Source organism: Haliotis asinina, chromosome 7 (genome assembly GCF_037392515.1).
Source record: "Haliotis asinina isolate JCU_RB_2024 chromosome 7, JCU_Hal_asi_v2, whole genome shotgun sequence".
NCBI lineage: Eukaryota > Metazoa > Mollusca > Gastropoda > Lepetellida > Haliotidae > Haliotis > Haliotis asinina.
Window position 1 is genome coordinate 66308699 of NC_090286.1, and position 23660 is coordinate 66332358.

At 42.4% G+C, this 23660-nt stretch overlaps 1 protein-coding gene across 1 annotated transcript; it reads right to left on the reverse strand.

The window, feature by feature from the left end:
• Positions 1 to 1332: 1332 nt before the first annotated feature.
• On the reverse strand, positions 1333 to 13044 carry LOC137291525 (trafficking protein particle complex subunit 5-like). The gene is made up of 7 exons (XM_067822888.1): positions 12929 to 13044; positions 6423 to 6511; positions 3733 to 3859; positions 2822 to 2879; positions 2565 to 2624; positions 1909 to 1973; positions 1333 to 1693 (listed from the first exon to the last, which is right to left on the reverse strand). The coding sequence occupies exons 1-7, from the start codon at positions 12992 to 12994 to the stop codon at positions 1595 to 1597; spliced, it is 564 nt and encodes a 187-aa protein (XP_067678989.1). The 5' UTR covers positions 12995 to 13044; the 3' UTR covers positions 1333 to 1594.
• Between the last annotated feature and the right edge of the window lie 10616 nt (positions 13045 to 23660).

Consider the following 23660-nt stretch of genomic DNA (forward strand, 5'->3'; position numbering starts at 1 on the left):
TGTTCCGCTTAGTGACAGCTGTTAGCTATGTGATGTGGTAGCTGTTCAGCTTAGTGACAGCTGTTAGCTATGTGATATGGTAGCTGTTCAGCTTAGTGACAGCTGTTCAGCTATGTGATGTGGTAGCTGTTCAGCTTAGTGACAGCTGTTAGCTATGTGATGTGGTAGCTGTTCAGCTTAGTGACAGCTGTTCAGCTATGTGATATGGTAGCTGTTCAGCTTAGTGACAGCTGTTCAGCTATGTGATGTGGTAGCTGTTCAGCTTAGTGACAGCTGTTAGCTATGTGATGTGGTAGCTGTTCAGCTTAGTGACAGTTGTTCAGCTATGTGACATGGTAGCTGTTCAGCTTAGTGACAGCTGTTAGCTATGTGACATTGTAGCTGTTCCGCTTTGTGACAGCTGTTATCTATGTGACATGGTAGCTGTTCAGCTTAGAGACAGTTGTTCAGCTATGTGATGTGGTAGCTGTTCAGCTTAGAGACAGTTGTTCAGCTATGTGACATGGTAGCTGTTCTGCTAAGTGACAGCTGTTAGCTATGTGACTTGGTAGCTGTTCAGCTTAGTGACAACTGTTAGATATGTGACATGGTAGCTGTTCAGCTTAGTGACAGTTGTTCAGCTATGTGACATGGTAGGTGTTCCGCTTAGTGACAGTTGTTAGCTATGTGATATGGTAGCTGTTCAGCTTAGTGACAGTTGTTCAGCTATGTGACATGGTAACTGTTCAGGTTAGTGACAGTTGTTCAGCTATGTGATGTGGTAGCTGTTCAGCTTAGTGACAGCTGTTAGCTATGTGATGTGGTAGCTGTTCAGCTTAGTGACAGCTGTTAGTTATGTGACATGGTAGCTGTTCAGCTTAGTGTCAGTTGTTCAGCTATGTGACATGGTAGCTGTTCAGCTTAGTGACAGCTGTTAGCTATGTGATGTGGTAGCTGTTCAGCTTAGTGACAGTTGTTCAGCTATGTGACATGGTAGGTGTTCCGCTTAGTGACAGCTGTTAGCTATGTGATGTGGTAGCTGTTCAGCTTAGTGACAGTTGTTCAGCTATGTGATATGGTAGCTGTTCAGCTTAGTGACAGCTGTTAGCTATGTGATGTGGCTGTTGTTCAGCTTATTCACAGTGACTGAGCTCCATAACTGTGTTGCTATGCATTGTTTTGAGAATGTGCTTTTGAACAAAATCATGTACCATTATGTAAAATGATATGACATATTTGTAAAGTTTGTGGTGCTCTTTTCTAAAGGTGGGCCAATAACATATGTTGGCAACTCAAATGTGCAACAAAGGGACAATTTCTTGTTCAGCTAAGTGACACACACATAACATATCATACATTTGAAGGTTTAATTTAAGAAATTACACATTATATGATTATTTGTATCCATTTATCCAACATGATGACAAACATTTCTGGTACCCAGCCCTCTATGGTAGTTTTTGTAGTTGTTTGTCCAGACTCTTCACCCTCATCCCAAGTCAGAGAATGTTTTTGCTTCATGGTGTTAGAGTAGATCTGTTGAGCAACCACATCCCCATGTAACTGCAGCTCTCACACAGTCTGGACTGTGTCACCCTGATGGACTCCTCCATCTTCACCTGCCGTCAATGTGCTTATCCCGGGCTATAACAGATTCATCCAGTTTGATCATAAAGGTGGTCCCTTTGTGCCAGTGGACAGTCACCTTGGCAGGCTGAAACAGGGAGCCACATGACAGAAATGACACTTTGTCACATCTGAAAACAGCATTAGTGACTTTGGATCCCATAAAAAAACTTATCCATCAAGACACTGAAAGCATTTTAAGAGTAAAAAACACAAAATGCCCATTGTATCACATCCTATACTCAACATGTTCTACAAATGGTAACTACTATTTGATCAATACATGAAAACGGAACTACTTACAAAGTTTGCTCCATTTAACACTGCTTCTAGGATCCCTGCTGTAAATGCTGCACAGTTCAGGTTGCCTACAACACAAAGTCACAGTGAGACCTAGGACTCTCTGGACAACACACTATCACACACACTTGTCAGTACAGTCACAGTCAGATCCATGGCTCTCTGAACAACAGACACTTGTCAGCACAGTCCCAGTCAGATCCGTGCCTCACTGGACAACCAGTCACAGTGAGATCAATGGCTCTCTGGACAACACACACTTGTCAGCACCAGTCAGTCAGATCCATCGCTCTCTGGATAACACACACTTGTCAGCACCAGTCACAGTCAGATCCATGGCTCTCTGGACAACCAGTCACAGTCAGATCCATGGCTCTCTGGACGGCCAGTCACAGTCAGATCCATGGCTCTCTGAACAACACACACTTTTCAGGACCAGTCTCTCTATGAGACTGTGCAACATAGTCACCTTTTCCTTCAGGTACTGTCATGAAGCTATGATCATAGCTACTTTTATCTATGACATAAAGGGTGCAACACAGTTACCTTTTTCCTTAAGATGAAACTGTGCAACACTTTTACCAAAATTTGACATGGACCTGTGCCACATAATTACATTCATCTTCAGGTACTCACATCTAAATGTGCAACATAATTACCTTTATCTTTAGGTACTGATATGAACTTGTTCACCATAGACTCTTTTTCTATTATATAATCTGTTCCAGTATTAAGGAATGAGCAAGTGATTATGATGGGATTCAAAATGTGATTATTGCGAAACAAAACACTGATCAGTCTCTACATCAATGTACAGGACCAAACATTTCTTCACATATACTCTGATACCATGAAGTTGTTTTTGTGGTATTTTCTTATTCATCAATGACAAAACCCTGCAAAAGCATAAGGATACATGTTCTCTCATCGTCATTTGCATGTTCTAGTTTGTCAGCCTCCTTTCCAAACAAAGTCTGCAACAAATGAATAAACTGATTACATAAAACGAGCTGAAGACAATGATATTGATGTACTACTGCCAAACAATTAGGGAACTGGTGAAATGTGTAATGATGATAAATGCTGGGTGTGTAGATAAAGGTGGGTAGTGTGCTGGACATCTGTATTGTTGGTACAGTTGCATAGGACTGCTCACTATGCCTCCAGGGTTACCCTGGAATCTGTTGGGTCTGTGGAGTACATCTCCAGCTCTATTGGAGAAATGGTAGTGGGCAGGCAAGGCATGACTTCATGTGAAAGATAATCAGATGATCAGAGAGGTCATCAAGTTTTCTTGCACTTCACATTTCTGCTGACTAAATGTTAAGATTGACAGAGTTCAGAACATTCTGCTAAATATATATACGTCCATTCACAATAGTACCATGAGTTTGACAGTCTGACACTGCCCCACACCAAAATACTACAACCCACATTCTGCCATATGCTGAATATTGCAAACATCATCATCTGTAAGACAGAATCCTATGATTATCTGCACACCTCCTGTTAGTCATGTTGCCTAGCCCACCCCAACCTGTCTCACCAACAGACAACTCCCTTCACAGGAGGTCTTGCTTTTGGGCAGGCTGCAGAGATATAGATTCTAAGAATACATTTTGAAATTTACCTCCCTCTTATTCGACTGACCTTTTGCCTTCTATTTTGAACAATATACCTCCATCTTATTGTATTGACCTTGTGCCTTCTCTTTTGAACAATTAATATTGTGGTATGGAGTTGTTGTCTAGTTATACCTGTCACACATAGGACTCACTGCAGCAACATTTGTTTGATGGTGCTTGCTGACTGTTGACATGGACTGACCTTCCAGACATTGGATTTGATGAAGATGAGCATCTGTAACAGCTTAATTTCACGCTTGAACCCCTTTTCTCGAAGAAACAGGACGTCAAGCAGGTGGGATCCAACATGTTGACCTAACTCAGCCAGCCTGTGCAGGAGAAAACAAGTTTGGTGACCAACTTTACTAACCTCCTGCTCTACTGGTTCACCTTAGCCTCCCACTCTACTGGTCCACCTTAGCCTCCCGCTCTACTGGTCCACCTTAGCCTCCCGCTCTACTGGTCCACCTTAGCCTCCCACTCTACTGGTCCACATTACCCACCCACTCTACTGGTCCACCTTAGCCTCCCACTCTACTGGTCCACCTTAGCCTCCCACTCTACTGGTCCACCTTAGCCTCCCACTCTACTGGTCCACATTACCCTCCCACTCTACTGGTCCACATTACCCTCCCACTCTACTGGTTCACTTTAACCTCCCACTCTACTGGTCCACCTTAACCTCCCACTCTACTGGTCCACCTTAGCCTCCCACTCTACTGGTCCACCTTACCCTTCCACTCTACTGGTCCACATTACCCTCCCACTCTACTGGTCCACCTTAGCTTCCCCTTCTACTGGTCCACCTTAGCCTCCCACTCTACTGGTCCACCTTAGCCTCCCGCTCTACTGGTCCACCTTAGCCTCCCGCTCTACTGGTCCACCTTAGCCTCCCACTCTACTGGTCCACATTACCCTCCCACTCTACTGGTCCACCTTAGCCTCCCGCTCTACTGGTCCACCTTAGCCTCCCGCTCTACTGGTCCACCTTACCCTCCCACTCTACTGGTCCACATTACCCTCCCACTCTACTGGTCCACCTTAGCCTCCCACTCTACTGGTCCACCTTAGCCTCCCACTCTACTGGTCCACCTTAGCCTCCCACTCTACTGGTCCACATTACCCTCCCACTCTACTGGTCCACCTTAGCCTCCCACTCTACTGGTCCACATTACCCTCCCACTCTACTGGTCCACCTTAGCCTCCCCTTCTACTGGTCCACCTTAGCCTCCCACTCTACTGGTCCACCTTAGCCTCCCACTCTACTGGTCCACCTTAGCCTCCCGCTTTACTGGTCCACCTTAGCCTCCCACTCTACTGGTCCACCTTAGCCTCCCACTCTACTGGTCCACATTACCCTCCCACTCTACTGGTCCACCTTAGCCTCCCACGCTACTGGTCCACCTTAGCCTCCCACTGTACTGGTCCACCTTAGCCTCCCACTCTACTGGTCCACCTTAGCCTCCCGCTCTACTGGTCCACCTTAGCCTCCCGCTCTACTGGTCCACATTAGCCTCCCACTCTACTGGTCCACCTTAGCCTCCCACTCTACTGGTCCACCTTAGCCTCCCGCTCTACTGGTCCACATTACCCTCCCGCTCTACTGGTCCACCTTAGCCTCTCCTTCTACTGGTCCACCTTAGCCTCCCACTCTACTGGTCCACCTTAGCCTCCCACTCTACTGGTCCACCTTAGCCTCCCACTCTACTGGTCCACCTTAGCCTCCCGCTCTACTGGTCCACCTTAGCCTCCCACTCTACTGGTCCACCTTAGCCTCCCGCTCTACTGGTCCACCTTAACCTCCCGCTCTACTGGTTCACTTTAACCTCCCACTCTACTGGTCCACCTTAACCTCCCACTCTACTGGTCCACCTTAGCCTCCCACTCTACTGATCCACCTTAGCCTCCCACTCTACTGGTCCACCTTAGCCTCCCGCTCTACTGGTCCACCTTAGCCTCCCACTCTACTGGTCCACCTTAGCCTCCCGCTCTACTGATCCACCTTAGCCTCCCATTCTACTGGTCCACCTTAGCCTCCCGCTCTACTGGTCCACCTTAACCTCCCGCTCTACTGGTTCACTTTAACCTCCCACTCTACTGGTCCACCTTAACCTCCCGCTCTACTGGTCCACCTTAGCCTCCCACTCTACTGATCCACCTTAGCCTCCCACTCTACTGGTCCACCTTAGCCTCCCGCTCTACTGGTCCACCTTAGCCTCCCGCTCTACTGGTTCACTTTAACCTCCCACTCTACTGGTCCACCTTAACCTCCCGCTCTACTGGTTCACACTAACCTCCCACTCTACTGGTCCACCTTAGCCTCCCACTCTACTGGTCCACCTTAGCCTCCCGCTCTACTGGTCCACATTACCCTCCCACTCTACTGGTCCACCTTAGCCTCCCACTCTACTGATCCACCTTAGCCTCCCGCTCTACTGGTCCACATTACCCTCCCACTCTACTGGTCCACCTTAGCCTCCCACTCTACTGGTCCACCTTAGCCTCCCACTCTACTGGTCCACCTTAGCCTCCCACTCTACTGGTCCACCTTAGCCTCCCATTCTACTGGTCCACCTTAGCCTCCCCTTCTACTGGTCCACCTTACCCTCCCACTCTACTGGTCCACCTTAGCCTCCCACTCTACTGATCCACCTTAGCCTCCCCTTCTACTGGTCCACCTTAGCCTCCCCTTCTACTGGTCCACCTTAGCCTCCCACTCTACTGGTCCACCTTAGCCTCCCACTCTACTGGTCCACCTTAGCCTCCCACTCTACTGGTCCACCTTAGCCTCCCCTTCTACTGGTCCACCTTAGCCTCCCATTCTACTAGTCCACCGTAGCCTCCCACTCTACTGGTCCACCTTAGCCTTCCTTCCCCTTTCTATATACTCACTTGTTCTGGAGCTCAGGCACAGTGTAGACTCTATTCTGGCAATACTGGACAATCTCAGAGAACAGCAATGCAAAGGTTGCAATATTCACCTTAAACAGACAGGCATAACAACATATTCTTGTCTAAAAACAACCCTATTATTTAATAATTCCTGACTCATGCTGAGCTCTTCATTTCTAAAGACTGTAATGGAAACTTCCTTTCCTATGCTCCTAAAGAGCAGAAACACCTATCCCTAGACATCATCGTTCTCCTGCACATCAGAACCACATAACCAAAATGGTCAACTTGTCTCTCTCTCCATTTCTTAACTTAACAGTCTGAAGCACATCTTTTGTACGAGTCAGGATAAGTACCTAAAATATACATATGTTCCCTTATCTTGACTTATACCTCTAATAGCATAGATTCTACCCAAAAGTGCTACAAATGTCATCTGTTTTGAGAACCTTTGTGAACTGTGGGGTACAACTAAGTCTCAGGAACTGTTAGTCACTGAGCTACAACTAGTTACCCAAAAAGATAAATACCAGCATCATCTACAGTAGTAAAATCTCTGAGACAGTAGTTTATGAAAACAGTATCAGAATCAGCCTTCCATAACAGATGGGATGGAACAGTTGCCATGAAGGGCAGAGGAGGAGCTATAGCTAGTTGATGAGGATTCAAACCTGCTGCCTTGTAAGCTTTAATTTAAACGCTTTCATCAAGAAAGCGACATATGTTCCGGAACATTCATCGTAAAGTTCCTCTGTGAAGGAAAAGATAACCGCCCAAATCTTTGCCTTCAAGGTGATGTTCTCAGTATCTTAAGATTGCTGCTAGTCTGATATATGAAAATGTCTATCTGTACGTGAGATGAGCCAGTGCATGTATCTCGGACATTCTCTGCTGTGGCTATTGCCAGAAAGAGAAGAAGGTGCTGTGCCAGAAGCTTCAGATCTTCTGTTGCAAAGGTTCATGAGCATCATTGGTAAGACGTTTAAATATTGTTTTGGTCTGAAGCAGAAGATCTACCACATCTCAAGGCTGTCAGCAGAGCAATTTGTTCCCTGGGTAGACCATGATCAGGAGTGAACTGCAGACAGATGACAGCCCACACTGAGAACTTTGAGACTTCTTATAGTTCTCAAGTGACACAGGTAATTAGCTACTTGTGCTGGAGAAGTTCTTGTGAAAATGTCCTTGTAAATTGAGTAAGTTTCTTTTATGTTCGAGTGTGAAGCTTGAGGACACTATTTTGATTATGGAGGATATAAAACTACATTTGGCCAGTTGGGAAGTCTGCTTTTGCCACTAGGTTCTTTGTTTGCAAGACCTTGTGTAAGATCTGAATCTGCCCTGTTGGAGACAGTGCATATGGGTTGTTCTACTGATTGCAGTTTGCAAACACATCCACTGACATGCACCTATACTCCTGTGGCACCCGCTGAAATGTTTCTGAAAGTTCATTCATTCTGCCGGCACTGGTTTGACTGATCTGATGGCACATTTGAAGTTCCAGGAATGTTTCTTGTTTTTATATTTAGATTGAGACTGTCAGGTTGTACAGTTGAAATGTCACCCTTTGATGGCTTGCTGACCTTGTTGTTGAATGAGCTGTCTGCAAATAATTTGAGACTTGTATTCTTCATCATTGCCAAATTCTGAAGATTTTTACCATGATCAGTAGAACTAGCTGGGAGAATAGATTGCATAGCCATTAAGCCTTCTGCTACCTGAAGATGGACCATGTGAAGTAGAGATTTGAGCAGTCTGAAAACAAAGAAGCTTTAAGTTCCCTCTATTCGTGAGAGAATGCCAGGGACCCTTGCACTGTTCCTGACCATGATGTTCTGGATAGCGAACAAAGAACAGGTACTTGTCAAATTCATGTCTTAGAGAGTGCAGGAACTGTATGAGTGAGTGAGTTCAGTTTATTCTACCTCGGGACCTTCATGGGTTGCAAAAATGAAGACAGTGACTTATCTAGTGCCTTGGTTATGTGGTTTCGGAGTGCCCTACTGGTGTGCATGGGTGACATATTACTCTGTACACAACACAAGAAGTTTCCACTACACTTCCAGACAAAGAGTTAACTGTTAGTATGTGTCAGGATACAGATTAATAGTAGAAATATTACATTTTCATAGACATGACAATTTAGTATGCACTTCAGTACTGAGCTGAAAGGATAAACACACTACAACTGTTTAAAAAGGAAATATGAAAAAGAGAGCTTGGAGGGTGAGAACAGTCATATGTCCCTTTATCCCACATATCTTCATGAAAACATGGAAGTTAGTACGGTTTTATTTCATAAATATGCCTTTTCAATCAAAGGAGATCAGAATGATGGTTCAAGATTTATGCCAGTATCTTACTTATATAAAATATGAGGGAGACAGCATGGGTTTGTGTTTTTAGCAATATTGTCGCTAGAAGAATGCTGAACTGGGTTTCACACACTGAATCTAAGTGGGGAACTGAACCTGGGTCTTTGGCACAATGAACAAAATGCTTTAACCACTTTGTAAAGCTACCATCAATCATCATGCTGACATACTAGCTCTCTGTATCACTGCATGCATATACAGCTGCAGGTTGTTGTTGGTGCATGCTGACATACTAGCTCTCTGTATCACTGCATGCATATACAGCTGCAGGTTGTTGTTGGTGCATGCTGACATACTAGCTCTCTGTATCACTGCATGCATATACAGCTGCAGGTTGTTGTTGGTGCATGCTGACATACTAGCTCTCTGTATCACTGCATGCATATACAGCTGCAGCAGGTTGTTGGTGCATGCTGACATACTAGCTCTCTGTATCACTGCATGCATATACAGCTGCAGCAGGTTGTTGGTGCATGCTGACATACTAGCTCTCTGTATCACTGCATGCATATACAGCTGCAGGTTGTTGTTGGTGCATGCTGACATACTAGCTCCCTGTATCACTGCATGCATATACAGCTGCAGCAGGTTGTTGGTGCATACTGTGCTAGCTACTGAAGGGCATGGATCAAAAGGACGAGGAAATGTCAAAAGGAGCATTTGTTGGTAGGGTGTTAGGAAGGACAATACAATGTAGGAATTACAGATTAATTCAATCATACCTACCTTCTATAGATGCTGATCACTGGCCATACACTGACATAAGATTGAGGGATATGGCAGTGTGTAAGTTTGGTTGAACGTAAGATGTAAGGAAGTTACAACGTGAGAGCTGTCTGTGAGAGGGGAGCCAGGAGAGATGCAGGTTTTTTTAGACAGTTGCCTCTTGCTTGGTGTTGACAAGCAGGAGACATAATAATGCTTGAAACTCATGATATTTCAAAAGTTTGAGTGTTTTCCAAAACAAACAAAAATAACATCAGGTTTTGACTAAAACTATCTACATCCTCTCCAAATCTGTTAGCATATAGATATGTATGCAGCAACATCCCTTCACAGTTACTGCCTAACTGCATACTGCATAACTAGATCTCGACAATGATGCTGAAATATGTCTGCACAAGCACAGAAAGTACCATCAACAATTAACTGTTTTGAAAATTCAACAAGGTGTTGGCACACAGGTGTATGAAAGTGAAGTGATGGGTCGTGAGGGTGTGCACACAAGGGTGAATGGGAGACAATCAGTGAAAGATAGAGCAGTCAAAATAGACATTTCTGACACTGCCACTAGAGGAAGGGTCTCATATGGTTACTACATTCATCTTAGTACTTCTACCTGTGGCAGATGCAAGCAATTGAGATGGTATCTACACAGGCGGATGTAGTTGACATCTTTGAACTACAGTCCCATACAGTTAATGATGGTGATGAGCAGGACCGTCTGCTGACCACTGGAAACATTGTTACTCAATCTCCCCAACATTAAAACTAGCGTAATTGTAGCGAGTCATTTGTCAATGTTTTCAGATAAGCCCTGATCTACTGTCAATGTCCTCATGGGGTGTGACTGGCAAACCCCTATATTAGTATATATTACTATATAAGATGGCGGCAGAACAGTTGTGGTGTAAGTTTCCATCCCAGTCACTGGACTCCACTCAGATGCTACTTTCTTGACACCATACTCTCACCACACATTCTGTCTCTTCTGCAGAAGTATACACAGTGCAATCATGGCTTTGTTATCATCTACTGATAAAAAGCTTACATTCTTCATCTTGCCCTGGATGTCTAGTAAAATGATATCATTAATATTACCTTGGTAAATTTAAAGACATGGACTGATTGACAATCATTCAAAACATAATTAAGTAAAGAGGTAATGAAACCACAAATAGATGATTTCTGTATCCACACCAGTTTTGATGATGTAGTGTTTAAACAAACATTCGGTAGTCACTGTTGACCACATGTACATTCACAGTGCATAGCGGCAGGTTACTGAAGGATTGGGAGATGGATTCAGGGAGAGATGGACTAACTCACTCCTGGCTTCTCGGGATACAATGGCTGTCAAAGTATAGCAACAAAAGCCTGCTTGAGTACATCATACAAGTGAGTGAGTGGTGAGTGAGTTTAGTTTTACGCCGCAATCAGCAATATTCCAGCAATATGGCAGCGGTCTGTAAATAATCGAGTCTGGACCAGACAATCCAGTGATCAACATCACGAGAAAAGATTTGCGCAATTGAGAACCGATGACATGTGTCAACCAAGTCAGCGAGTCTGACCACCCGATCCTGTTAGTCACCTCTTACGACAAGCACAGTCGCCTTTTACGGCAAGCATGGGTTGCTGAAGGCCTATTCTACTCCGGGACCTTCATGGGTCACACCATACAAGTTACTCACTCAAGGGGAAACTGAACTACAACTTTCCACAACTTTAATTATGACAGATTATATTTTTGACAGATTTTATCTTCAAGGAATGTTGATGCAATGATCAAATGAATGCATTAACTCATCAGAAATCATAGATTCCAATGTCAAGTTAAAGTTGAAGATGTTACTAAATATTATAAACATTATGTCACTTTGGACTAATTGACAGCTATTGACAGATTATTTCTACCAATGAAACAGTCTCATCATAGAGGCCTCATGTACCTTCTGCAACAAATAAATAAACAGAAAATGCATGTCATACATAATTTACCACCCTTAAATGCTATTATTTATTATTGTTCAAGGAATGTATCCGTCAATATGGGAATTACTAAATGCCACTGACTGCCACACACCCTTGAAAAACTCAGCAGAGGCAGGAGTAAACATTATTTAGTTATGTTGCATAGTGTAGGTAATCTGAGAGATGCCACCACTAATTAATACTTGTAATAAAGTCAACCGTGCTTTAAATGAATGATGTCAAGTATACATGTGAAGGACTTACACTAAAAATCATGGATGACTAGAAGTTTTATTTGTAGTATTACATGCAATCTGCCTAACAAAATAATCATTATCACTGTTTGGAAAACAGTACTTGAACTTCACTGCTGGAAATATAGATGAAATATTGGACGTAATACACACATACTACAAACTGCAAGATGAAAGCTTTGGTAAGTATATTCCAGTCAAATATGTACATGCTATTTCAAGCTGATTCTCCTGGTTTTCAATGGAATCGGTGACTATGAGGGCTAATGGCACTGACTGGATAACTAGAACTATAAGTTGGAGTTTGGTTTTCCTTCAAGTAGAAGGTTGCATGTTTATAAAAAATACAAGCATTTGAATCCTCATCTTACCATCAAGCCTTCAATCCAAGGTCAGAAACATTATCACAAAAATCATGCCACTAAAGTACTATATATATAAATATAAACACATCAATTAACATGACCCAGGTGACCCAGGGTCACAACTATCTGTACCTGAAGTTTGCTACCTAAACGAAGCTTTTGTTTACGCTTCTACCATGGCTCGATGGGGGAAAATTACAGTGTAATAGTACAGATGTGAGTCTGTATTTGAATGACTAACAAATAGTGGCTAGAATGCAGTTTACTGGGCGCAGTACCCTTCACGATCCTTAGGGGTTTGGTTTGGGGTTAGTGTAAGTCACCCTTTACCCTGTTTATGATCGATAGGGTTAGGTTTGGGGGTTTAGTGTTAGGCACCTTTTCCCATGTTTATGATCCTTAGGGTTAGGTTTGGGGTCTTAGGGCTAGGGTTTGGGGTTAGGGTTAGGCACCCTGGCCATGTTTACGATCCTTTGCGTTAGGGATAAGGCATCCTCTACGATCCTGAGGGTTATGAAGTTAGGGAAACGGGTCAGGTACCCTTGCCGATCTTTAGGAAGCGCTAATTAATCTGAAAAAGTGATCCCGGTAAAGTGCCGTACTCCCCGTATAGTTAACATAATACAAATATATTGCGGTGGAGTGTATCAAGTAACTTACTCAACCGTTAATTTGTTGCGAGCTGTCATTTTCAATGTACACGAAAACTGAGGGTATTTCGAAGGTGTTTTGCAGTGAACAAGAATAGCTACAATATTTGATTTACCGACACACCAACACACACTGGGTAATGACCAGCTTCGGAAAAATGTGCAAACCTCAGGTTTTCCTTTCCCGAGATTTTTGTCCAGGTTTGATGGTTTCTGTCTTGTCAAAGCTGACATTTTCAGGAAGATTTGGAAACCGGAAATAACGGAACCAGGTTTATACCAAAAACTGCAACTATGTAACGAAATTGGCACATGATTTTGAAACTGTGGAGAAACTGTATAACGCCTTTTTTTGCTGAGACAAAGGGCACCGGAGCCGTAAAATATTATTTATCCGGTGAACATAAACAATATATCCTTGTTCGCCAAGATAATTTGTATAACCTAGAGAAGCGTTCGTAAAATCCCGAGACCTCAATAGCTCCAATCCCATCATGAAACAGTACGCAGGACTAATGAACAGTCCGAAGCCAGATCTTGGGCGAGAAGTACACTTATATTACCCCGGTGCGTCGTATGACAAAGAGTTCATGACACTGACATCTTATATCTCATAAATATCTGGTGCTGTATTGCATGGGAGTTTGGTACTGACCTCATGTATTGCATAGGATATGAGTTTAGTACTCACATCCTGTATTGCATGAGAGTTTGGTGCTGACCCCATGTATTGAATGGGAGTTTGGTACTGACCCCATGTCTTGCTAGGTGTTTGGTACTGACCTCATGCGTTGGATAGGAGTTTGGTACTAACCTCATGTATTACATGGGAGTTTGACACTAACCTCATCTGTCGCATTGGAGTTTGGTACTGGCAGCATGTATTGCATGGGAGTCACTTACCTCATGCATTAAAAACCTGCCGCATGGCATGGGGGAGTGGTACGAACCCCGTGCCTGCATGAGAGTTTGGTACTGACCTCATGTCTTGCATGGGGGGTTGGTACTGATCTCATGCATTGCATGGGGCTTTGGTAAAATCCTTTCGCATGGCATGGGGGATTGGTACTGACCCCATGCATGCATGAGAGTGTGGTACTTACCTCATGTTTTGCATGGGGGATTGGTACTGACCCCATGCATGCATGAGAGTGTGGTACTTACCTCATGTTTTGCATGGGGGACTGGTACTGACCCCATGCATGCATGAGAGTGTGGTACTTACCTCATGTTTTGCATGGGGGATTGGTACTGACCCCATGCATGCATGAGAGTGTGGTACTTACCTCATGTTTTTCATGGGGGTTTGGTACTGACCTCATGTTTTGCATGGGGGTTTGGTACTGACCCCATGCATGCATGAAAGTGTGGTACTTACCTCATGTTTTGCATGGGGGGTTGGTACTGACCTCATGTTTTTCATGGGGGTTGGTACTTAGCTCATGTATTGCATGAGAGTTTGATACTGACCTCATCTACTGCATAGGAGCATAGGACTACTACTACTGCTACTACTACTACTACTGCTGCTACTACTGCTACTACTGCTGCTACTACTACTGCTACTACTACTACTACTGCTACTACTACTGCTACTGCTGCTGCTAATGTTTATACACCCGTTCAGTCTTTCTCTTAACTGAGAGTCAGGCTATCATCCAAAACCTCAGCACATATTCTACACCTATTACTCATTTCCGTCACATGAATGACCTTCAACTCATTGCCAAGGGAGAATCCACACTGAAAATGCAGACTGTCCGTCAGCAACGACTCTGGGATACCTGTCCTTTGGGCTCATTAACTGCAAACATCTGAAACGTGCAAGATAGGAGGATAATCAGCTGATATACAGTGGGCTGACTTGTTGAGCATCTTGCTGAAGGTGAGACCTTTACGTAGTTCTGGATGGCGGTTAGAGTTAAACTAAATAATGCCAATATAAAAGGGCAAACTTCTGACAGAATGCAACTGTAGTCTGGAGATGAACGATAGCAATAAAGTGAAAATCACAATTGCTAAACCCAGGATATATTCTGTTATTGTTGTTTGGAAGAAACAAGACATTTTTTGTTTTGACACCCTCATAAAAATGTCAGACAATAATTTCCACCTATCCCGTCCTTCCTGTCTACAACGTAAAGGCTCCTGGGAACTTGAATGTGAACGTCTGCACACATTTATTTGTCTCATGATTATCTTGTGTAGCATGATGAAAACACAGCAAAGATGTTGAGAATTTGAATGTCAAGGTCAATGTTGTGGATGGCTGGATGATATACTACCGAGTGTCAACCGCGCCATGTGTTATATCAGATCAGCAATGGCTCGGTTTTCAAGGAAAAGCCCTCTGAATGATAATATTTTAATAGGGAGTTTTCGAAGGGTTTTGCTGGGAACAGAAACACAGGGGGATGCAGAGTCGGGGAGTCTACGTATGAAGTGCATGGGACCCTCAGCCGCTGCTGCAGAACCTAACCAGCCTGCAAGGATCACCCGAACATCCTTTGATGTATTTCCATATTTCAACGTATCTACTAATTTTATAACAGTCCAGATTACATTCCATGTGTTGGTGGTGAGTGGCACGACATATGTTGTGCTCGGTTATGTAAAACCAAGAAAACGTCTGGGTCGGGTGTTGTCAGAGCAGAACTTGGCTTGTTGGATCAAGATTGGATGGTGCTGACTGAAAAGCAGACTTTTGAAGGCGCCTTGAAGAACTTAGTGGTGGTGAAAGTTAAATAGTTTGGTGACGTTGCTGTTGGAGCACAGTGTTTATCACGTCTAAGGCCATAAGCCTGGAGCAGATATACACTTTCTGAATGGAGATATATCCAGGCGTGTAGTTGGGCAGAAGTTCCTCCAGATAGCGTAGGTAATTCATATAAGCGTTTGTGCCAGCAAGTCTTGAGAAAAGTCTGCAGTGACAACGGATCAGAATTTACTGGCTTCCATTTTCGTTATGATCTGTGCAGCAACTATTTGAGCTGGTGCTGAATGCTACCTACGTTACGGGGATACAACTTACATACTGTTCCAGTGTAACATGAAATCGGGGATATGTGAGTTACATACTGTACCAGTGTAACATGAAGTCGGGGATATGTGACTTACATACTGTGCCAGTGTAACATGAAGTCGGGGATATGTGACTTACATACTGTTCCAGTGTAAGAACAAAGAGGGGTTAATGTAAGCGTCATATGTAAGAAGTTGGGCTGATGTTAACGCCATGTATGAGATGACATGTCGGTGCGTAGACAGGGTGATCGATAACAACAAGTTTCTGTCAGTGTGTGGACAGGGATGATCGATAACAAGTTTCAATCAGTGTGTGGACAGGGGTGATCTATAGCTACAAGTGTCTGTCAGTGTGTGGACAGGGGTGATCGATAGCTACAAGTGTCTGTCAGTGTGTGGACAGGGGTGATCTATAGCTACAAGTTTCTGTCAGTGTGTGGACAGGGGTGATCGATAATACCAAGTTTCTGTCAGTGTGTGGACAGGGATGATCTATAGCTACAAGTGTCTGTCAGTGTGTGGACAGGGGTGATCGATAGACGATCGACGCAATCATATTTGTGTTGGTGACTTGACATGGACGATCGACGCAATCATATTTGTGTTGGTGACTGGACATGGACGATCGACGCAATCATATTTGTGTTGGTGACTGGACATGGACGATCGACGCAATCATATTTGTGTTGGTGACTGTACATGGACGATCGACGCAATCATATTTGTGTTGGTGACTGGACATGGACGATCGACGCAATCATATTTGTGTTGGTGACTGGACATGGACGATCGACGCAATCATATTTGTGTTGGTGACTGGACATGGATGATCGACGCAATTATATTTGTGTTGGTGACCGCACATGGATGATCGACGTCATCATATTTGTGTTGTTTTGTGGACTGGGTGAACGATGCCATCATGTTTGTATTGGTGAGTCGACATGGAGTAAAGAGAAAGGTACAGAAAAGTGTGCGAGAATGAATGGAGACGGCATTGCACAGGTTAATGAATAAATGACATTGTCGGCACTTGTGCTGGTGCTACTCGCACACGTGCCTGTCCCTTTCTCTGCACTCCTCCCTAGCAACAAACAGTAAACTGCGTCAATACTTTAATGATAGTTTGTTAAAGAACTCTTTTTGAATGATTATTCATTAAGCATTTTATGTTTGAGTCAAACGGACTATAGCAATCTATGGCCCTCGTGCGGGGCGACTTTGGCCCGTCGCTGACCCCACTTAGCTGGGCGACATCTTGCTGATGACTTCAAGCACTGGGTATCAGGGATTGTTGTATACTGCAGAATAATGGTGCATACACTATGGTCATTGTATACAAAGTATCCAGGGTGTCTTGTCTTGTGGTGTACTTGTCCTTCATGTACAGGGATTGTAGGGGCTAGTTTTCATGTTACATGCGACTGGAATTTGTAAGCATTACAGAGTGAAAGACCATGTGTAGCTATACATGTTAAGAGTCACAAGTGATAATCAGTGACGGCTATCCATTAAGACCAGTATGTCTTGTGATGGTGAAAAAAACTAATCGAATGGATCTAAGATCAACATCTTGTGTTGTGATGGTCAGCCAGTGTGAAGCCAATGGACTCAGGCTGTTATACATTCAGCTGTATTTACGGTTATGTTTATATTCCACGTTGGTCAAATCACGAGTGCGCCACCTGGACATTCGTGGCATACTCGCAGCTGGTCAGTTAATATAAACATTTATCATCAACGATGCGGTGAAACTAAATTGTATAATTCTGTAACAACTTTATCGTCAGTTAAATAGGTTAATGCAGTTGTGTGTGAAAGCTGGTATGGGTATATAATGCAGACTTCAGACAAACCATTCTACTGGTGACTGGCTAATAAGCTGACGTTTATTTATTCAGGGAAGAATCTTTACAATTGTACATGGAAGAACAAGATATTCGATACTCGCCTCGGAGTTGATTATATTCATATCTAGTTACAACTTATCCTTGAAACATCCTTGAGACGTTGACAGACAGACAGACAGACAGACAGATGAATGCTTGAAAAATACATCAGATTAGATGAAAACCGTTTCACGACTGTGGAGCATTGAAGAAATCCCTTCAGCTCTAAAGTTAAAAAACTACAATGTAAGCATAAAAACAAAACAAAAAACAAAAACAAACAAAAATCAACAAAAACCCAACAAAAAAACCCAACAAAACAAAACAAAGAAACCAAAACAATTCCATAATCTTTGCTCATTAACGCACTTCAAACCTATTTACTTCAGGCATTAACAAACTTTACAATGTGTGTTGATATTTACAAAGACATTTGGTTGAATTCACATTTGAACATTTCGTTAAACTTATCAGGCATTGTTTACCAGTAATTATATATAATTCATTATTGCTACAACTAATAACGGAACAAAGGTAGAAGTGATATGAGTTCAAAGTAACTTAGATTTGGTCCTTAACATGCAGTAATTAGCAGACAGTGGGGTGAGCAACTTTCCCGCATGGTGATCAGGCACAGACTGAAGTGCATGCTTTTTCAGACCATGTGCTTCCTTATGGATGACGAGGCTAATTTAAATACATTATGAATGTTAGCTAAATTAGTTACAAAAGGTTTGGATGGTGCAAGTGGGGTTTGAACCTGTAAGTTTAGGATTACAAATCCACAGCCTTAAGCATTAGACCAACGAGTTAAGAAGTTTGAATTTGAAGTTTTAGTACACTTGAGTTTAAGATTAAGTTTAAACTTTAAACAATGTTAAAGATCACATATACTCTAGTAGGGTACAATACAAAATCACTTGCTGACATCGCTATAAATGAAACCCCGCCATTAAAACTATTCATTTCGACCTTTTGTTAACTTAAACCGACCTGCAACATATGTCATATTTGGGATTTCACTTTCTCAGTAAAGTACAAATTCTAGTACTTTTTTAGGTTGAATCCCATCCGGGATTCGAACCCGCACCCTCAGAGTCAGGCACCTAATCGCCAGCACACAAAGTCAGCCGCCTAACCCGCTCAGCCACCGCGACTTAAACCGACCTTTTTGTCAACAGTGCACAATTCTCAACCGCAAACGAAATTTCAACCAATCAGAGCGGCGCGTCTCCGTGACGTAATTGTAGGTATAGAAATGAGGGTCTCTCCAGTATTCATCTACATTTCAGGGGTTAAACTATTTCGTTTACAGGTTTGTACAAACCTGAAACCGCGACAGCTGAAAGCTATATGTTCTCACAATCTACTATCATTTAGTTTTGTCTCCTGCTTTGCCTAGTTTTCGAGTTACAACCCTTGTTTTCATAGACGATTCTGTCAAAATCACTTGGTGTCGCTAGGTTGTAGTCCGTGTTAGGTGGTATAAACCTACACGTTATTTGTCATCATTCACTTGATGCTCAGTTAATGAATTTATAACAGGTACAATCAGTGGTAACGCCACTTAGATTTCCCGACAAAGACCCCCATTTGGCATTTCGTGTGTCTGGATCGATTTACGGAAAACATGCTGATTGATTAATTAGTTTTATGCGGATTTAAATGGGGGATTTGTCAAAAGGTAGTGTTTATGTATGTACATTTACTAATCTATACTGAATACACTCTGTCGTGTCTGTGTGTATGTAAAAAGAACACCCTTCTTTCAAAGGATTAACCGCCAATACATTGATTGATTGCTCATTATTGGCTAACTAAATAACTTTCTAAAAAGAATGACGCACATTATGCAATTAGTTGCCAGGTGTGCTATCTTGGGTAACCAATGAAACTATACAGCAATGTGAAAAACCCGAAACGATACGTCACGTTTTCGTATATGAGATTGTTAAAAGACACATCATTTGGGAAATCTGCAGTGAATTATATATCAATCGTTTTTGTTGATATTGATGGATACATTCCTCGAAGAAGGTAATAGCCTGACATTGCTCCTATAACTTTAATTTTAATATTTGCATTTTTGTTTTTATTGAGTTGTCGTAGCTTTCAACAGAATCATTGTTTTCGTCGTGAAATGTAATGTCGTAGACGACATACACTAGGGCGTGCGTCCGAATTATGATTCATATAGGATAACTATGAAATGTCTACATATTACATTCCTGTTATACATTCGCAGATCGCTTCTTTTTATTAAGTTTCAAAATGCATACAAGTATGATTATACAGTAATTAGGATTATGAGACCAAGTATAAAGACGTATATTGACAAGTGTCTACATACTGGACAGTGACGGTTACAAACCAAGTAAATTTAGCAAGTGAAGAAATTTATCGCGCAGTATTTTCACTTTGACCCCGACCTCGCTTAGGCCATGATACAGGTTGTGCCATGCAAACTCCTTTTGGTAATGATTCAAATACATATTTATGTAGTTTTGATTTTCTAAATTGATGAAAACAAACCATAATCTCAATAATTCAAATGGATTTGACTTCTACCGGTAGTAAAATATGTATTTTATTGATGGACAATAGGATTTTGCATGACATTGCTTACAACATAACAGTTTCTCTCTTGGAAGTGAGGTGGATGTCAATATATTATTGCTTGCAATATAAATATCACTTCGACCCCTACCTTGCTTCCTTGGAAGAAGTCCTTATGTTAAAAGTTGTGTCATGCAAAACCCTTTTGGCCATGATTCAAATGCATATTTAACTACCAGTAAAAAGTATAATATTACTTACGATAATATTGTCACTTCGATCACAACCTCGTTTCTGAGGAAGAGGGCGTTATATCCATGCAAAATCCTTTTGGTCAGCAATGTGTAGTAAGCAGTCTTGATTTTATAAACTCGATGAAACTTGAACTCCATTTTCTATCCTGGAAGCGTGGTAGGGGTCGAACCATCCGATTTAGTATATACCACAGGCTTCCACATGGCTCACCTCGCACACTCCAACCAATTTAAGTACAAACTACGGGGTCCGGTGGAAATCTGTGCATAGTGACACCATCACCCGACCCCAAGGAACAATTGACGGCAACACAATTCGGCATGTCTTTAGTGACGTCGAAAAATCAGCAAAATAACGAGCTTCCTACATATTTTCTATACATTTAACTGAAAATCGTTCCTTCTGTGACGTCACTGTAGGGCTCTGGCGACAGAGTTACGTAACCTGTCTGAGGTTTTGTTTGCGGGCGAGAGAGAAGCAGACGTCTTTTTAGCAACTTTTGAGCGCTTGGTATTAATTAACCACAAGTTTGTTTTTTTTTGTTTTTTTTTATAAAAAATGGTGTTCCGTTTATGACTAACCAGAAGTCTTTCATATGCAATGATAAAAAGAGTACCAAAAATATTGAGTTTAGTTGTTCTTTAAGACATAAAATTTAATGGAATATTGAAACATGCAGTCTTGCATTTACAACTATCTTCTACTTCTGTTTTGTGTAAATCTCTCCCACGTTCGTGTTATTATACCTTAATCTGTTGTAACTGACCTATATGCTCCCATCTTTGGCACTACCTTTAGGTTTTTGTGGAGCATGTTACACTCGTGAGTATTTTCTCAGGTGCTACTGTAAATAACTGCTTACTTCAAGTATGTTTGACTTTATTGTCCTATTGTCGCCATATGAAAACTGCTGTATTAGATCGAGTACCTTGGTATGTCTTGGGATTAATGTAATATGTGTAATTCTCGTATACTACTGATGCACCCGGCAAGTTAATTCTTTTATCAGTGATAGTACTTATGGACAGGTTGCTAGTCAGGCCTTGTGGCTGGTTGTACGTACGTCAACCTCTACCAGCAAACTCTGTGGTTTGTCTGTTGCATATATTGAACTTGGATGATAAACTACATTCACGGTATCCGTGTATTTGAGACTTGAACAATACATTACTAACGTTGTGACATGTATTTGACGTGAAACTTGAACAATCGCACACTGACAAACATTTCATGAAAGTATTAACTTGATGTTTTAACGTACAGTACTGCATCACCGGTTCCTTTTCGGTATTCCAATGTATATACCGCATTCCTCAAAACTTCACATAGTCAGAATCCAGCAAGGTTGTATTAGGACATTCTTGTCGAAGTGACGTCATTCTAAATCAACAACAAAGCGTAGACATATTCCGCGCGACGCTTTTGTGCCGTTCGGCATTACTCCGCATATCTGCATGCCTTGTACCACGTGGTCACCACCTTCCATCTCACAACTCACACATTTCAAGATGGCGGCCATAGTTTGAGAACGTCACGTGACCCACATCTTGTTGTCGTAGACAGGCAAGCTCGACCTGAGGAAACGCGGTCGGATATTGAGGTCGGTCTGTGAAAGCAGGGAACACAACGGTGTCAACATGTGTCATCTGTACGACAATCGACACAGTTAGTCCAATGTAGACCAGTAGAAGGAAGGCTGAGATCTACTGTGAATGACCTGACGTTTCACATTGATCCACAACACTCCTTCTCAGTCAACACAGACAACACAGTCAACACAGAAAACACAGTCAACACAGCCTGAAGACTGATGTGACCGCATAACACGTTGGGTAACATTAACATATGGTATTGAACGGTAAAACTATTTAACCTCGCAAATAATATTCCCACGTGGGCTTCTGTCATGTAGCCAAAAGAAAATGTTGAAGAGTGTTAAAGTCCGGGATTCAATGTTGTCCATAACTCAGCATTCATATGTCATAGAGAGTGGCGAGAGCAGAGAGAGTGGTGAAAGTGGACAGAGCGGCGAGAGTAGAGAGCGCTGAAAGTGGAGAGAGCGGCGAGAGTAGAGAGTGCTGAAAGTGGTGGCAGTGGAGAGAGACAGAGGAGACATAGGTTAAACAGAACAATGCCTGATGTGAGAAGCATTAGCAGCTATATAGATCCCATATCTTGACATGGAAGAGGTGTCGGTATGTCTTAACGTCGTTCCAGTTAAGCACATGTAGGACAGGATCAACCCAGTCAGGCACACTATACTGACCTATCTGTAAGAAGAAATTGGTAAATTGGAAGACATCGGTAATTCCGTGCATCATTTATGATTCAATGTTATTCGAGACAAAGAAGTACTAGCACGAAGTACCGAATGAATTGCCATGTGTACATTGAAATGTACCTCAGAATGAAGATTTTTATGGATATCAACTTCTTTATGAGAGAACACGTTTCGGAGTTAATGCTTACTCCTTCATCCACCTGATGAAGGAGTAAGCATTAACTCCGAAACGTTGTGTTCTCTCATAAAGAAGTTGATATCCATAAAAATCTTCATTCTTATGTATTTTCACTTCTAAATGACATTCAAAGACTTGAAATGTACCTCGTTTGTAAGTGGGGTACATTGAAAACAATAGATGAACGCTTAGATGACATTTATGTGTAAGGTAAGATAAATTGCATGTACCCCTGGCAACTCATTCGGTACTTCGTGGTAGTACTTCTTTAACTCGAATTACATTGAATCACGCATGATGCACGGACATTAGCGATGTTTTGAGAATACAAATCGTTCCAAGGGCGATAACTCTAAATTTGTTTTTTCTTGTGTCGTCTGCAAAATCTAGCAATGGCTACGAAAAGATTTGTCTCGCATTCCAATAAATAAAACAACGAATTATCATGTATCACTATGCAATGTAACATGGGTAAAGAAAAAGAGAAAGGCAGACGCCAATATAACCCTGTTTCTGTAATATTTATCACTCCTGCACAAAGAAGGAGGTGACTCCAGCATGCCGAAACACTTTCTGAAAATGCCGTGTTTGGGCGTAAGAATATATATTAAATAAAAGGACAATGAACTTAAACACCAAGCTGTGCCTGAAAGTGTATATTCACGTGTACTGTTTGACACGATAGTCTTATCCGGGGTTAAAGGCTATCAGGAAACT

Excerpts from the sequence above, each read along its gene's own strand:
- LOC137291525 (XM_067822888.1), bottom strand. The coding sequence starts at position 12,994 with ATGTCAGCTTTGACAAGACAGAAACCATCAAACCTGGACAAAAATCTC. Across the intron at positions 6,512-12,928 it reads TCGGGAAAGGAAAACCTGAG|GTGAATATTGCAACCTTTGC; the intron begins GTTTGCACATTT and ends TGTCTGTTTAAG. Across the intron at positions 2,625-2,821 it reads AAATGACGATGAGAGAACAT|ATTATATAATAGAAAAAGAG; the intron begins GTATCCTTATGC and ends ATACTGGAACAG.